The 17,500-nt window shown below is 46.1% G+C and overlaps 1 protein-coding gene across 2 annotated transcripts in view; it reads left to right on the plus strand.

Annotated features, from left to right (window-relative positions):
* The window catches only part of LOC122247463 (uncharacterized), a 22,494-nt gene that overhangs the window by 1,110 nt on the left and 3,884 nt on the right, over positions 1-17,500 (plus strand). Inside the window, exons 2-5 of one of the 2 annotated variants that reach the window (XM_043006760.2) lie at positions 521-714; positions 1,053-1,162; positions 1,351-1,472; positions 3,815-4,039. In XM_043006760.2, coding sequence (XP_042862694.2) covers positions 521-714; positions 1,053-1,162; positions 1,351-1,472; positions 3,815-4,039 — 651 coding nt within the window. Of the gene's footprint in view, positions 1-520; positions 715-1,052; positions 1,163-1,350; positions 1,473-3,814; positions 4,040-4,461; positions 4,687-17,500 lie in introns of both variants that reach the window. The other variant, XM_043006753.2, reaches the window with a different exon arrangement.

A 17,500-nucleotide genomic window follows, 5' to 3' on the forward strand; every position in this document is an offset into this window, starting at 1 on the left:
TCACTGTCCCTTGACATGATATCTCAAACCTGACCGAAAAAATGTCTCAACCTTGAAAACAGTCATTTTCTTTAAGCTTAGTAGTCAAACATGCTGGCCCTGTCTTATCCTATAAACGGTATATTCAAGAGGTGACTGGCACGGGCGGTTGGCATATGCAGAGATTAAGTTTTTTTTTCTCTCTCTCGTTATCTTTTGGCTTTGATAAGTTTCGAGATGTGGATCTGGGCGGTATTTCTCTTGAATAAGAAGTGTGTGTGTGTTTGTTTGTATGTTTTTTTATCACTTTTGCTTGCATTATTGTATATCACTGGTATCTATTGTTTTATATTTTTACAACAATTATCAAAACCAACTGCCCCATTACACTTCAATACATCCACTCATCAATGCATGCTCATTTCCGCCCTTTCCTCCCTCTACCCCTCCCCTTCCCCCTCTCCCTCTCCCCCATCAACAATCTCGCCTCATTCCCGCTCGTTCCACATTCTCACTCTCCCCCCCTCTCCCCCCTCCTCAGCGGCCTCGTCCTACGGCAGATCAGCCACCACCAGCACCTCCTCACCCTCATCTACGTGGGCGAGGTGAGCGACCGCATCAGCGTGGAGGGTCTCTCGCTCCGGGATTGTGAACTCACGTCGGAGAAGGAGGAGGTGGACACGTTCATTCGTAGTTTCAAGGAGGACGCGGACCTCGCTAAGGACACCCCTTCTGGTATGTGTGTGTCTGTGTTTTCTTTCTCTTTCTCTTTCTCTGTCTGTCTGTCTGTCTGTCTGTCTGTCTGTCTGTCTGTCTGTCTGTCTGTCTGTCTGTCTGTCTGTCTGTCTGTCTGTCTGTCTGTCTGTCTCTCTCTCTCTCTCTCTCTCTCTCTCTCTCTCTCTCTCTCTCTCTCTCTCTCTCTCTCTCTCTCTCTCTCTCTCTCTCTCTCTTTCGTCTTTGTGATTTCTGATTTAGAAAGGGAATGTGAATTATGACATTTTTTCGTTGTTTTTAATAAATCGGGATTTATACAATCTTATATTTTCATGATTTGTTTACGTGTTTGTTATCAGGCTCTTGGTCTGGCCCTCTTCAAAACGTCTCTTTCGTGCACCTGTCTGAGGAGGCTGAGCTTCCGGAATACCTTAGGCCCGTTGTTCACTTCCGGCAGCTGAGGGCACAGGTCAGTGAAATTACAAGCTCTTAACGCTCTTGGTGATTTTATGATGATAATAAAGTTCATCGGTTATTATCAACCATTCTGGCACTTTGCATGTAACATCAGATAAGCGTCACCATGGTTGTTAGTACGTGAGATATTCCAAAAGAGCCCTCGTTCTGAACCGCACGGGCCGTCCCTCTCCCCCACAGTGCAAGGACCACCACCGTCGCGTGCGTGCAGGAGTCAAGGCGGAGAGGCGGTCGCACAAGAGCCACAACCTCGGCAGTGCAACGGAAGACGAGAACAGCAACCTCGGAGTCTCGCACGCCAGGTAAACAAACAAACAAACAAAAAAAACTATCAAAGTGCATTTTCTGCGGTGTTGCTCCTTGCCACTGCCCTTGTGCATTTGAGACGTTATGTTATAAATGGGATTGTCACTGCATGGAGAGTTTCATTCTGTGTTAAATCAGATTTTAAAGGAAGTGTTGTTGTATCTTAAACGTGTGTTGTCTTTTTTCCTTTTTCATAATGGGTTACATGTCTGATGTAACCTATTTCAAAAGCTTTGTGTCTATATCGTTAAAGGAAGGAATTCAAAAGATATACGTAGCTAAATGTTTTGGGTGCTTAAACTGTATCTCTCTTTATATCTATCCTCATTGCACGTAGTTTGTAGACATTTGTAAACATTATCATTGTTAATGACGCCGAGCCTGAACCTGGGTTCTACGTCACCACGGTTCATGAACCAGCAGCTAGATATCCTAGTTACTGGTCCATGAACAAAGACAAAGACGAATGGTTATTCATACACCAGATAATTAGCACCAAAGGTCCTGGTGAATGAATAACCTAAAATAAATAATAATACTGCTTCTTTCACAACATCTGTGCTCTCTTATCTTGCCTATAATTCCCCCCTTCTCATTAGTCACTGGAGACCCCAACCCATATTCCCTGTGGCACTCTCCCCCCGGAGTGCCACCCGGGGCCATGGCTTGTAGCTCTGGTTGTCTGTCGCTGTAGTGTTGAACAAGGGTTAGCGCAAGCCACTTCGGTGTGGATACACTTTTCGCGCTGTCGGCCATCGTGCAATGACTTCTATTTGGATTGCATTACAAATCGAAATTTGCAGTAAAATTGCGGAAAGCAAAAATATTGAATTATAGATTTGATATTTTCAATTGCTTAAATTTATTGTGCGTGAAAAAATGTATATACTTTGTGCTGCAAGAAAGTTAATATCGCTTTCTATAATGCTTCATCATTCAGATTTCACTAGTAACCCTAACTATGAATTTATGGTGGTTGTTAACTTCAAATATATCTTTATCTCACCGAGAAATCTATTTATTAATGAAATGGCATTAGAATACTTTATTTAAAACTCATTGCTTATCTTCTTTGGTGATTGACGGGCTAAGTTGCGGTGCTGTTGAGTTATATTGCTCAGTCATATTGCTATTTTTTTCTTATTCCTATTACATTATCTAATTTATCATTATTGCTTATTCTAACATTTCCGTTTCTTCATAGAGCAATACGAATTCTTAGTTTCTTTTTCTCAATGACTTGACTTTCCCCTTATTTTCTTTATTTTCTGTCATGAAATACCGCATGTTTCTGTTGCATGTTACACAAGTTTGTAATAACGGACTTGATTTGCTTGTACTGTCTACGTAGTGACAGCAACCTTGCTTGTAGCATTTTTTTGTGTTTTAAGTAACGTCTTATGATGCGTTACGTAGCCTTGATTTTGTGTTGTTTTCTTGCTTGTTTTATATCACCTTAAGTAGTGTCTATAATTCACAAAAAAAACTGTAGTAATAGTAGTGTTTTTTGCTTGTCCTAGTTGATTTTATTGCTTGGGAAATAGTTTGGTGCCTTTTTTGACTCGCACTTCGACGACGTGGCCGCTGTCCTGCTTGTGGGTTGCTAGTTTTGCCTCGGTTTAAGACCCTGCACTACAACATTTGCACAACACTAGCACTAGTACGGCATGCCACCTTGCCGATAAATACACTGTCAACACGATAAAAAAAAAAATACATGGTGACATAGTCATACAGGCAATGTGTTCAACACGGACACTTATTACTAAATATGATCAACACTGCTACTGTTGTTCCAACACCATCACCAAATACAAGTTTTACACCAAAAGCTCATGACCACTAACTATACCATGCAGATGACAGCAACACCTGCCGTCAGCCACCACTCATACCCACTAGAATTACCGTCAAAGCACCGTCACACTACCTTTGTAAGCCTCGTTCTGCGAGTCAAGACCCAATAGATGAAATATTAGTTTTCAGTATATTTTTTTTAACGTGTAGCGTTTTTTAGTTTCATTGTCGTAGTTTTGTGATTTGTGTATGTATATCCCCTTATTTTTTCATATAGCTCTAGTTTTTTTAACGATAATAGTTATGTTATGCAATTAGAAATAATAAATCACATTTGATAAGTGTGAACAACCCTTCGAATCAGAGGCTTCGGGTTTCGCGTGGCGGTGCGAGGGTGGTGACTGACGGCGGGCTTTTGTCGTGGGTTTCCGTGTGTTTTTTGCTTTGGTGTTTGGGTTTGTTACATTGCCTTTTTTGAAATATGAACGCCTGCCCCTTGACGATCTGGTTGAACAACGGAGGATTGGTTGTGTTGACTCAGGCAGAAGCGGTGGGTGCTCAACGAGCTGCTCATCTTGCCCGGGACCCACTGGTGCGGCAATGAAGACATGGCCAGTTCCTACAGCGACCTGTCGGGTTTCGTGGGCGCCGACTCCTGCTGCCGCACCCACGACATGTGCCCCGTCAACATCGCCGGCCTCACCCGCAAGTACGGCATCTACAACTCGCGCCTGACCACCATATCGCACTGCGCCTGCGACGAGAGGTAAGGAAAGAAGGAAGGACGGGCGGTGTTCGTGCCTCACCTCCGGCGGCACACGTTGCTCTTGGCTTAGGGACGAGGAGCCTCCCTCGTGCTTTCTGGACGTCCTGTTGGGAAGATCTGTAGACGCTGTGTGTGGTTCGTTGTCCTCTGGGTTAGACGCGTCTGAACTCTAGCGTTTGGCGTTTGGTTGGTTCGCCAGTCGAGGTTTGCAAAACTCCATCCCCCTCCCCCTCCCCCTATCACCCCTCTTCCGAACAGTCTTCAGGCAAGGAAAAGAGAGACGATGTGCGTGAAGGAATCGAACACGCAAACGTTTACGACGTCGAGTGGAAGAAGCACCCAGGTTCAAACTCGGGGTCTCAAAACCCGATCCTTAAAGCCAGCCCCTCATTTCGGCCTACTATCCCACACGCATGTCCTAGGTCTCGGCGCTCGGTCCTAGACAGCCTAAGGTTCCCGGCGACCAAGTGGTGCGGCGTGGGCTACTCGGCGTCGGTGTACGGCGAGCTGGGAGGCGAGTCCAGCACCGACATGTGCTGCCGCCAACACGACCTCCATTGCCCTTACTACGTGACCTCGTTCGAAAAGAAATACGGGATCGTGAACTGGAGTATTGGCACCATTAACCACTGCGCCTGCGACGAGAGGTGAGTATTGAGATGTGTAGATGGTGGATAGTGACTGATGATGGTGACTATGAGAACGAGCATGTTCATGTGGTAGATATGGTGATTAACGAGGATGATGATGAGAACGGGCATGTTGATGTGGTAGATATAATGTGATGTCGATCACCTCAATTGCAACTTTGTATAATTAGTATTAATGATGTTATTGTTGCCCAGATAGGTGCTCTGCATGTGTTATTGAGGACAGGGTGTGGAGAGATTCCATTCTTTGGTGCTACGATTAGATTTTCCACCGTTAGGAATGTGGCAAGTGAAATATTTCATTAGAAAGTATACTTAAAGGGAAACAGTGCAATGGTATTTTTATCAGCGTATCCATTGCATACGGAGACTTATTAAAAACCAATCGCCTTATTTTTCGGTAATCGTGTAGGTCACGCCGTCAATCTTAGACGAGTGGTGCTAAAACGTAAATAATGTAAATGAAAAGTGGGAACGACTAAACTAGTCCTTCAAACTCGTCCGCCATTATCCGGTGTCGATCACATATTTACCCTAAAAAAATATTCCAAACTTTACGGCTCTCTGCATGTCTCCCATTCTTGCCTCTGTAGCGAGTACGGTTGATGTCCTTGTGAAGGTCTATGGTAGAGTACGCGCTGCCAAAACGGACTAGCATGGTATGAGGGGGACTTGCAGTGCTGGGTTACATGGCAGCCGTGTTAGGGCCTGCAGTTGCCAGGGATGAGAGAGAGAGAGAGAGAGAGAGAGAGAGAGAGAGAGAGAGAGAGAGAGAGAGAGAGAGAGAGAGAGAGAGAGAGAGAGAGAGAGAGAGAGAGAGAGAGAGAGAGAGAGAGAGAGAGAGAGAGAGAGAGAGAGAGAGAGAGAGAGAGAGAGAGAGAGAGAGAGAGAGAGAGAGGGTAGATGTTTCATTTAGGTTTTGAGATATTTCTTCGATTTCGTTAACTCATTCGTTCTTGTTTCTCTCTCGTTTTGATATGATATAGTGGTGTTTATGACAGAATAATCATTATGAAGATGATACCTCTCCCATCAAAGCAAATCGACTATTACATAATATAAATCTGTTCAGAGACTGAAAAAGCGAAGTAGGAAAATCAAATACAGTTAGTTTGGCCACTAAGAAAGTCTGCGGGAGGGTTGCCAACTGGTCTATTTGCAACGTCACCTGTTGTAGTGGTCCGACGATGGCGTGATGTGGGGGGGTGGGGGGAGAAGTGGGGGGGAAACTCGCAGCGAGGAGGGGGCGAGGGAGAGGAAGGGAGGGGAGAAGGGGGAGGGAGAACAGCGGGGTGATAGTGTGTGAATCGGAATTTTTCCTCCGGAATTCGTTGCTCAGGTTGTTGTTCACCAACTGGGGAAGAGTTACCAACACGGCATTAAATAAAAAAAATGTATAAAAGCAACTTCAGTCACAAATAACAGGCAAGAGAATACTTAAGAGACGAACAAAAACCAGAAAGGGTGTGAACGGAAACGCAGGATAAGGGCGGGAAAAGGGGGAAGGCCAAAAAGACGGTTAGAGTTAACCCGGGCGCCGATATCAGCGTCCGGCGAGCAAGAGCGCCGGATTCGAGATATGCAGACGGGGCCATTTTAGTGATGACTCTGGCTGGGTATAGTGCCTGGCTCGGCGGATTTATATTAATCGTTGAGAGAGAGAGAGAGAGAGAGAGAGAGAGAGAGAGAGAGAGAGAGAGAGAGAGAGAGAGAGAGAGAGAGAGAGAGAGAGAGAGAGAGAGAGAGAGAGAGAGAGAGAGAGAGAGACTGACTGACTGACTGAGAAAAATAGACCGATAATAGGAAAGAAATCCAAATCGGAAAAGATGACAAAGATTTGATAATATCAGTATAGACAGTGAGGGAAACGAGTCATTCATTGCACTTCACGGAACCTGCTTGTGTGTGCGTTCCTGCTGAGCGTCTGGATTATTCACCGCTTGGCCTCGACCTCTCTGATACATACTCACACATTCATACATGTACACAGGCCATACGTGTGTGTGTGTGTGTTCGTGTGTGTTCGTGTGTGTTCGTGTTAGTGTGTGTGTTAGTGTGTGTGTGTGTGTGTTAGTTTGTGTGTGTGTGTTAGCGTGTGTGTGTGTGTGTGTGTTAAGATAAACAGACAGACAAATAAACATAAATTGATAGACAGACAGACAGATAGGAGGGACTTCCTTGTGACTGCGTAACCAAATCTTCACTATCCTTCAGGTGCATAGATAGCCTAGAAGTTTTAATTATAGAACCCATTCTAGCGCTCAAGGCAAAGGGATTTTCGCCGACTTGTCTTGGGCCGGGGTAGTGGGAGTGGGAGGGGAAGGGGAAAGGGGGGAACCCGCAGGAATGTCGAGGTGGCGTCCGGAGGTGTGTCTCGTACGGCGCCTTTCAATTGGCCCTCCGCTACAACACCGCCGCTCGTATTGGCCGTCTGCGCTTACACACCCGTCATTCAACTCTTTTGATTGGTTCCGTCATACTGTCTGAAGGATAGCGCTTTGATTGGTTGAAAATTTCTTTTAGTTCGGGAAGCGGCCTGTGATTGGTCATTCGAGAGTGGTACGATTCCCGCCGGCGATTTTTGGCGCCAGCGTCGTCCGCCTTTGCGGTTCTAATTCTAGATGAGGAGGGAAGGGTGATATAGCTAAAAGCATAGGAAAGAGAAAGAAGTAAAAAAGAAAATTATTAGGGAGTTGGCGGCGAATAGGAATCTTCTGTGGACTTCTACTTCTTATAAATAGTGTTTCTGTGCCTACGGTCTCTTGGCCGACTCTTTAATTAACACTTGACCCTTCCTGTCTGCCCCAGCCCGGCCTCCCTCTCCCCCTACCCTTACTCGCTACCACTTTTACAAAAACAATTTTAAAACACCAGTGTTTTTAATTCATCTCTCCGCCATTCTCCCATTTCCATTCCTTTCACTTCTTCCTCCTTCATCTCCCAGCCTTTCTCTCCATCCCTTCCCTGTCCCCTGATGTCCCCGCCCCCTTCCCAAAGTGGTCGGGACAGTCCACTCGCAGGCCTTCTCCCTGGTGCATTCCCCCTTCATTACCGCCGTGAAGCCCAAGTGAAGCCTAGCGAACCGTGAAGCTCTCTCGCGCAGCCTTCGCTGCCGCCGTTAGTTGGGCCGACCGAGGAGGAGAGTTTTAGCCGACTCGGTCGCAGCGAGCGAACAGGCCAGCCCGACTTGTTCGCTCGCTGCTTCCTCATCTACAGCCCTTGCCTTGCCTTCCCTCTCTCTCCACCACCCTTTCACCTTCTTCGTCATTTTCTTCTTTTCTTTTTTCTACCCCATCTTCCTCCATTCGCCTCCCCCTTTGCCTAAATACCACGTCAGCCTTTATGTCTTGGTTTACGAGGCGATGATGGGTTGCGCGTCACTCTCAGGTCAGTGCTCACGGACTTCGACCAACGGCTCTCTCTCTCTCTCTCTCTCTCTCTCTCTCTCTCTCTCTCTCTCTCTCTCTCTCTCTCTCTCTCTCTCTCTCTCTCTCTCTCTCTCTCTCTCTCTCTCTCTCTTTCTCTCTTTCGCGTCGGTTTGTCATTTCCTGTCTTCTAATTTCCATCTGTCAGTTTTTCCTCTTTTTGTGATTTGATTTTTCCTCTTTCCTTTTTCATTTTGTCCTTCTCTTACAACCAATACCATCTCTTCCCGTACCTTTCCCAATCCCTCTACTTCCCTAACATCTCCCACTCTTCAATCGCCCCCCCCCCATCGGTCTTCCTTCCTCCCTCCTCCTCCCACCTTCTCCCCCCCCCCTCAATTCCCTCCTCCCACCTCCTCCCGCCTTCTCCCCCCCTCAATTCCCTCCTCATGACTCCTCTTCCCGTAATTAGCGTCTCGACTCCGGCCGGGTCAGCGAGCGTACGTTAGCCCTCGCGGATTTAAGGGGTTCTGTTTGGGACATCGTCTGAAGAGGGAGAGAAGGGGCAGGGGTGGGTGAGGAGGAGGAGGAGGAGGAGGAGGAGGAGGAGGAGGAGGAGGAGGAGGAGGAGGAGGATGGGGGAAGGGATGGTGTCGAAGAAGAGGAGGGGGGAGTATAGGTGGTGGGAAAGGGAGGAGTGGAGGGGGAAGGATAGTGTGGAAGAGGAAGATAGGAGGTAGGGGGGGAAGAGGAGGGAGTGGGGTGGGGAGGTGACGCGGCCTCCGGAGAAATCAGGCCTCGCTTGTGGGTAATTGTGTGTTCCCTCTGCTCCTTTGTTACCTCTACGAATGAGAGAGAAAGAGGGAAAGGGGAGACGGCAGGGTGAGGGGGACGGCAGACGCAATTGATACAAATCTTTCCCCCTTCCCTCTACACCCATACCCCTCGGTCCCCATACCCCGTGAAATAAAAAAAATAGTCTGATTATTATGTATTTTCCGAAGTGGGAGATCTCTACTTCATTGCAGTCAGTATTCATTAGTAGCGACATTAGGCACATGTAAAATTCTCTCTCTCTCTCTCTCTCTCTTTACGGAATTCTTCTAGCGATTCCCTCGAGCCACAAGAAAACAATTACCGTGACTAGGACTTAAGCTTTGAGGATGAGAGACACCCCTTAGGCCCCTCCCTCTCCTCCTCCTACTATTTCTTGGAGAGGAGACAAGATTAGGCCGAGTCGGGGCGGATATAGGCCTATTCACGCCGAAAAAGATTTCCGGAGAGCGGTGTTAATGGCGTTGGTTGTGTTTGTGAAGTGTGCTCGATGTCATTTCCAGTTTGAAGTTAATGGTTCATGAGACAAATGATAAGATGGGCGATCGGCCCCCGAATAAAGAGATTAATTACCCCACTGTATGGCTCGGTCGTTTACTAGAGCGATGTGCTGTTCGCAGTGATGTTAGGAGTGCTGGTGTGGAGTGAAAGTGCCATCGGCTGTTACTCCATCGGGGAGCGGTTGTCGCTGCGAGTCTTTGAGCACGATGGCAGTTGGGGAAATCTTAAGTGTATTCAGTTTTTATCTTCTCTTCATATCCTGGGCAATCCGGGCGAAAATCCAGAGCGAGAGCGTCTCTACTTCAAAGAACGCTTTTAATGGACAACGCCAAGAACAGTCGCTCGATGGAAATGTCGGTGGTTTGATGTTTTCCAGAATATTTTAATAGAGAATGTGTAAATGCCAATGCCTACCGACATTTTCGCTGTTCCAGGGAGAGCCGGCGGGAAATGTCACGACTTTTTCCAATCTCGGGAGTTTCTCAAAATCTAAATATTGCTGATCAAAAGTGAAGCGTAAAGGACTTTATTTTCACTCTCCAACCTGCGGGATTATTATTTTTTCAAGTGATTAGATAAAAGACCTATGGATTTAAAGGTCTTATTTGGCCTTAGGCCTGTATTAACACCGAGGTGGCAGGGGTAGGTCAATGTTGCCAATACTCTTGCAATGGCAGAGCTAATGGCAACAGCGATGACCTTAATGCTCCTCTCACAAGTCTCCCACCCAGTGACCTTAATATGCGTGCGTTCCTCGCCGCTGAAAGTTGTTTGCATGGGGAGAAAACCTCTTATAATTATGAAATCGTAGATTTGTTAAAAGTATTATTCAGAGGTCTTGAATCCTAAACTCTCAAAAACCCAAGTTTCGATTAGTGAGAAAGATCACAAGAGGCCTTTCACCGACAGTTTCAATCGCCACGCCAGCCTTGCAATGAAGTTCTCGTTTCGAATAGGAAATGTAATGGTCCTTGTGTAGTTCCGTATCGATTCGGCGTGTATGTCCCCGTTACGTTATGTCCAGATTTTCGGAACACGTCGTGAGGAAGCTTCATGGTTATTCTATTATTGGCATTATGTTTTATGGTTATAAATATCATTATTCATTGATTTTTATTATTGTCTACGTCATTACTATTATTGTTTATAACAAGAACGTAAACATGTTGAAAGTTCCAGAGCGCTGACCGGCCACCGCTCCGCTACTGCTACCTTGCCTCAGGATTTTTTTTTTTTTCTTTCAATGTTGTCAGACCCGTTTTGTGTTCGAGACGCCACGCTTTAAGCTTGTTTACGTACTGCAGGATTGGGTACTGTTTACGTCTGTCTAACCTCTCTCACAATGCCTCCCCCTGTTCCTTGTTCTTGAGGAAGTGCTATTATGCGTTTCGGTTCGCCTCTTTTCATTACTATTTCTGTTCCTTTCTTCTTTCTCCTCTCTTACTCTTTTACTCTTTTACTCTTTTACTCTTTTACTCTTTTACTCTCTCTCTCTCTCTCTCTCTCTCTCTCTCTCTCTCTCTCTCTCTCTCTCTCTCTCTCTGTACAATACTTTTCTTTCCCATTTTCTTTCCCGAGTTTCTCTTTATATTGCAACCCTTTTTCTTAAAAACTCCTTTACTTCGCTGCCTCTGCTAAGGGCCCACAAGAAGCACAAGAGATGAATTATGTCATCATGTTCTCCTTCACATGAAGGCTTTAGGAAGGTAAGAGGAAAGGGCAAGGAGAAGGGAGTTGGGAGGGAAGAAGTGAGAAAAGAGAGAGCAAAGGGGAGGGAAAGAAGAGGAAAGTAAAGAGAGGGAGGGAGGGACGGAGGAAGAGGAAAGGAGAGGGGGACCGGGAGTAGTATACTAAACAAGTGGCTGAGCCATTATTCACTTGTAACTAAGGGCGGTTGCACTGATGGCTCTGATGACAATGTTACACAACAATACGCCGAACTATATTGGTCGTGTTAACTGCAATTTGCAATGCGGGGAGGGTGGGGGCGGAGGGGGAGGGGGAGAAAGAGAGTGGTTTGTAAACGGGTTTAGGTCGTTTGTTCGGAGTGAAATACTAACGCTTGCGGTCGCTAAGGGAACACATGGATGGTTGACGTGATTACGATTTGATGGGAGGGCGAAAGAGGGCCAGAAGGGAAGAGCAGAAAAGATATAGAGAAGAGAAGAAAATATAAAAAAAACAATAGAAGAGGACGCACAATTGGTAAGAAAGAAAGTGTAGGAGCAGAACAAAATCGAGCAAGAAGAAAGAAGCGCAAAAGGCGAAACGGAAAAGGGAGGATACGGAAGGACGTAGGCAATATATAGCGTTGACTTGCACAGGTTCGCCCGGTACACGCAAGGCCGCCCAACTACCTTCAGCGCTACGGCGGTCGGCGAGGCAGCTACGTTAGGAAAGTGTAACGACCTTAACCTACTTGATTTCCTTGTGTTGAGCACTGTCTTTGGGGTCACGGTGTGCTATGAGGGTCGTGTCAGGTTATGGTTTGAGTTTTGATGTGGAAGGAAAGTGCATGGGAGAGAAGCCGAGAACCGGAAATTGTGTGAAGATCTTCGCTTATCATTATTATTTTTCTATTATCATTATTCTTTGTTTCGGGGTTTATCGTGGCTTAGCGGAAATGTATGAGAAACATTCTGGGTTGGGAACACCTCACTTCCTTGCATGTATTCTTTCCTCGTTCATCCATTCATTTCGTAATAACTTTCGCTCACGAGGGGAGATTTTTCTGTTTCTACGCCAAAGGTGAGATTGTTTCGGCTCCTAAGGAACCGAACATGACGTAATCGTCGAGAACCGAAAGAGATCATACTCTTTTGAAAACGTTTTTTTTTTATCCTACACTTAGTGTGAATAGGATTAGCCCCGAGTCCTGTATGTCGGCCAAAGAACCCTTAAAAGGGATGTTAAGGAGACGCGCTTTTCTGTGCCCGATGTCAAGGCTGACAGGGTGTTAGCATTTTCCTGTGTGCATCTGTGTGCGTGCGTGTGCATGTAACGATTATATATGCAGCGACTTCGCGTGCACATCTTCATCAACGTGCATGCGAGTTTACTCATAGAGATCGTGAGTGGTTTGAGCGTGGTATATTGCAGGAGACTCGAGGCAGGTCGCAGAGAAGTTGCTCTCAACTCGCACAGACGCCAGATGTCTTGGTTCCGAATTTAAATCATGATTAGGACGGCGCCGGTTTGGGATGCGCGAGACGCGGTCTTGTAGCACAACGTGGTAATAATCATGATCTGGGACGCGGGTGTTATGTAATGGCCCGATGTCTGCCTTGAGGTATGCGAGGAGCGAATAGGAATTCTTTAGTGTATCTCGTCTGTTTATACATACACACACACACACACACACACACACACACACACACACACACACACACACACACACACACACACACACACACACACACACGCCACAATTTTTTTTCTGGCTTGGCCTTCCGCGGCGCATCAGACATTCCAGATCTCACGGTGGCCTTTCATATTTCCCACCCACGTCCCACATATCAGAACACATATACGCATCTTAATAATCCTAGTTCTCTTTCCTCCCATCAACCTCAAAGCGAACAACAGCAAAAACAAAAAAAGAAATAATAATAAAAGGTTAACAGCGACAAGCAGAGTCGTGAAAAGGGGTTGATGTCCAGAGTCGCTCCGAAATGGCCGGTCTTTCATCTTTTTTAATTTCCTTGCTAATGTTAATCGCGCCGTTAGAGGCCGCGTTCATCGCCTCGTTAGCGAAGTCACGACTGTAAATGTGACTGGATTGAGGGAGGGAGGGAGGGAGGGAGGGAGGTGAGGAAGAGGGAGAGAATGGAAGGATGAAGAAAGGGAGTGAGGTGAAGATGAAATTAAGGGAGAGGAAGATAAAAAAAAAGGAAGACCAGGAGATCGAACGAACAAGGGAGGACACAAATAGCTTTCAACTAGAATATCTTGGAAGAAAATGATGAAAGAAAGCAAAGGAGAGAGAGAAAGAGAAAGAGCTCGTGCGCGCGAGTGTGTGAGAGATGCCCTCACATCGACGTTGCCATGAGGTCGGTGAGCTGTGAAAGAGATAACAGGACAGTAGATATATGAGGTCCCAGGCCGAGCTCCATCCACCACACCTCCTCCTCCTCCTCCCCTCTTCTCCCTTTCTTCCTCCTCCCCTCTTCTCCCTATCCTCCTCCTCCTCTCTTCTCCCTTTCCCCCTCCTCGCCCTCCTCTCTTCTCCCTTTCCCCCTCCTCGCCCTCCTCTCTTCTCCCTTTCCCCCTCCTCGTCCTCCTCCCTCCTCCTCCTCTCCTTTCCCCCTTCGTCCTCCTCTCTCTTCTCCCTTTCCCCCTCCTCGCCCTCCTCTCTTCTCCCTTTCCCCCTCCTCGTCCTCCTCTCTTCTCCCTTTCCCCCTCCTCCTCCTCCTCTCTTCTCCCTTTCCCCCTCCTCCTCCTCTCTTCTCCCTTTCCCCCTCCTCCTCCTCCTCTCTTCTCCCTTTCCCCCTCCCCCTCCTCCTCTCTTCTCCCTTTCCCCCTCCTCCTCCTCTCTTCTCCCTTTCCCCCTCCCCCTCCACCTCTCTTCCCCCTTTCTCCCTCCTCCTCCTCCTCTCTTCTCCCTTTCCCCCTCCTTAATCCTTTTTATCTGCTTCGAGCGCGAGGCGGCGGGGGGAATTACCGGAAGGAAACGGGACACAAAAGGTAATCGCCTACTCCTCTCCCCCTTTCCCCTCCTGCCAAGCCGTATGTATCCTCTCTTCTCCCTTTCCCTCCTCCTCCTCCTCTCTTCTACTTTTCCCCCAACCCCCTCTTCCCCTTTTTTCCCTCTCCCCACTCCTCCTCACTCGGAGGCTCTGTGTGTGTGTGTGTGTGTGTGTGTGTGTGTGTGTGTGTGTGTGTGTGTGTGTGTGTGTGTGTGTGTGTGTGTGTGTGTGTGTGTGGACATGCGCGCGTGCCTGTATGCATGTTCTTCCCTCTCCCCTCGTGCTTCCCTCCTCCCCTCCCTTCTCCGCGAGTGAACTCTGCCTGTAGGTGTGGATAATTGTATAACACTTGATGGAGGTCTGTCACCGGGTTCCGAGCCACGACAGCAGCGAGTCGTTCGCTCCGACGCCGTCAGCATTAGCGGCCGTTTCCTCCGTCTTTCTAAAAGCCAATAGTGAGAAAGAGAGGAAGAGAGACGGGGCAATGGAGCTCCGTTACAGAGCGGATCATTTTCTCCTCGCTATTGCCTCGGGCTGTTTGCAACGTCGGAGATTGCAACTTCAGCACGAAATATGATGAATGACGAATCTATATTTTGGTTATGCAGACCGTATCAGCATTTTCGAAGAGGCGAGCGATAGGGTGTCGAGGCCGATGAGCTTTAGTCTGGGTTGGTCGCTGAGAAGAATGAGCAGCGGGAGTAACGATCATTTTGATTTGCAGATAGATAGATGTCGGTTTCGAAATCGGAACTGGTGCGCAATACTATACGGGAATGTGCACGCGCGCAAACGCACACGCACGCATATACATATACATGCATACACATACATATACATATATACATACACATACATATACATATACATATACATATACATACACATATATACACACATACACATACACATGCATATACATATATATACACATACACATACACATACACATACACATACATAACATGCATACACATACATGCATACACATACATAACATGCATACACATACATGCATACACATACATAACATGCATACACATACATGCATACACATACATAACATGCATACACATACATGCATACACATACATAACATGCATACACATACATGCATACACATACACATACACATACATGCATACACATACACATACACATACATGCATACACATACACATACATGCATACACATACACATACACATACATGCATACACATACACATACATGCATACACATACACATACACATACATACATGCATACACATACACATACACATACAATCATCTAATCAACCTCAAACACATAACATGCAAGACCTACACCCTCACATAATACACATACATGCATACACATACAATACATGCTACACATACACTAACATGCAAAACACATACACATACCCCAACCTGCATACACATACATCAAACACATACACATACACATACACATACACATACATGCATACCATCATCTTACACATTTCACATACACTTTCCAAAACATACACATACACATACATGCATACACCCCTAAACCATCACTACACATACATCCCAAAACACAACATCTAACATACACATACATGCATACCATTCACTCTGCATCACTACACTACACATACCGCATCACTCACATACTCAAAACCCTACCTTACCATACCATCATCATACACATACACATACATCATACACATACACATACTGCATCACAAACACATACCCCTACACATAACATACCTACACAACACTACACTAAAAAAAGCATACAATACAATACAATCACATTTAAAAACCAAAAAATCATACACTACACAACAGAAAATACAAAGAACTAACCTTCAAAAATACACATACCCCAAACACTAACATACACTTACAAAAATTAATGATACACATACACTACACATCATGCAACCCATACAAAAACCATACATGCTAAAAAAATACACATACTCTTTCACATACACATACATGCATACACATCCTAAAACCTAACATACACAACACATACCATAACATACTGCATACCCAACTCAACACATACATCCTACCATCACATACAATACACATACAAATACACATACACATACACATACCCAAAAGCATCACTACACATACACATAACAAACACTACAATCACATAAACATACACATAACATACACAACAATTACACAAACACATACCTTTTCACAAACCCAAAAAACATAATGATACACATACACAAAACATCAACATTAAAAACCACATTACAACTTTCCATACACTACACATACACATTAAACCCTACAATACACATACAATTCACATCATTTAACACAACCATACACATAGCAAAAACAAAAAACACATAAATACACATACCCTACTGCATACACTACACCTTTTCCTACATGCATACACATACCCAAAAAAATTTCCTCCATAACATACATGCAACACTACACATACATGCATACACATTTCACATACACATACAGCTACACATACAAAACATACACTACACATACAATACATGCATAACATACAAACACATACATGCATAACCCCTACACTACACATACATGCTACACCTACAAATACATGCATACACATACACTACATGAACAATAACATAACCAAACCCTACAAACATAACTAACCCCATACAAAAAATACTCTCTCTCCCTCTCCCCCTTCTCTCTCTCTCTCTCTCTCCTCTCTCTCTCTCTCTCTCTCTCTCTCTCCATCTCTCTCTCTCTCTCTCTCATGCGACCACTCTCTCTCTCTCCGTCTCTCTCTCTCGTCTCTCTCTCCTCTGCTCTCTCTCTCTCATTCTCTCTCTCTCCTCTCTCTTCTCTCTCTCCTCTCTCCCCCCCCCTTTCTCCCTCTCTCCCTCTCTCTCTTTCCCTCTCTCTCCCTCGTCCCTCCTCTCTCTCTCTCTCTCTCCTCTCTCTCTCCCTCTCTCTCCCTCTCCCTCTCTCTCTCCCTCCTTCCCTCTCTCTCTCCTCCTCTCTCTCCCTCTCTCCCTCTCTCTCTCTCTCTCCCTCTCCCTCCCTCTCCCTCCCCCCCTCTCCCTCCCTCAATAAACTCTCAAAGTTCCAATTAATCCACTTTCTCATTAATCTCTCAAATCAAAAAAGTCTCCCTCCCTATCTCTCCCTTCCTATCTCTCCCTCTCCCTCCCTCCCTATCTCTCCCTCACCCTCCCTCCCTACCTCTCCCTCTTCCTTCTCTCTTTTTATATCCCTTTTTCTCCCCCAATCGTCGCGAGTCTCTGAAGAGATTCTTGTGGAGTTGCTGTCAGTGTGATTAAGTCCCAAGATTGCATGAGGGCGAGAGAAGAGAGGTTGCCGGGCGGAATGAAGAGGAGGAGAAGGAGGGGGAGGAGGCGGCGGCGGACGAGGAGGGGGGGGGGGCTGGTAAACGTTTGTACGACGGCG

This window comes from Penaeus japonicus, unplaced genomic scaffold (genome assembly GCF_977035675.1).
Source record: "Penaeus japonicus unplaced genomic scaffold, GWHDUDI00000001_assembly GWHDUDI00000001, whole genome shotgun sequence".
Lineage (NCBI taxonomy): Eukaryota > Metazoa > Arthropoda > Malacostraca > Decapoda > Penaeidae > Penaeus > Penaeus japonicus.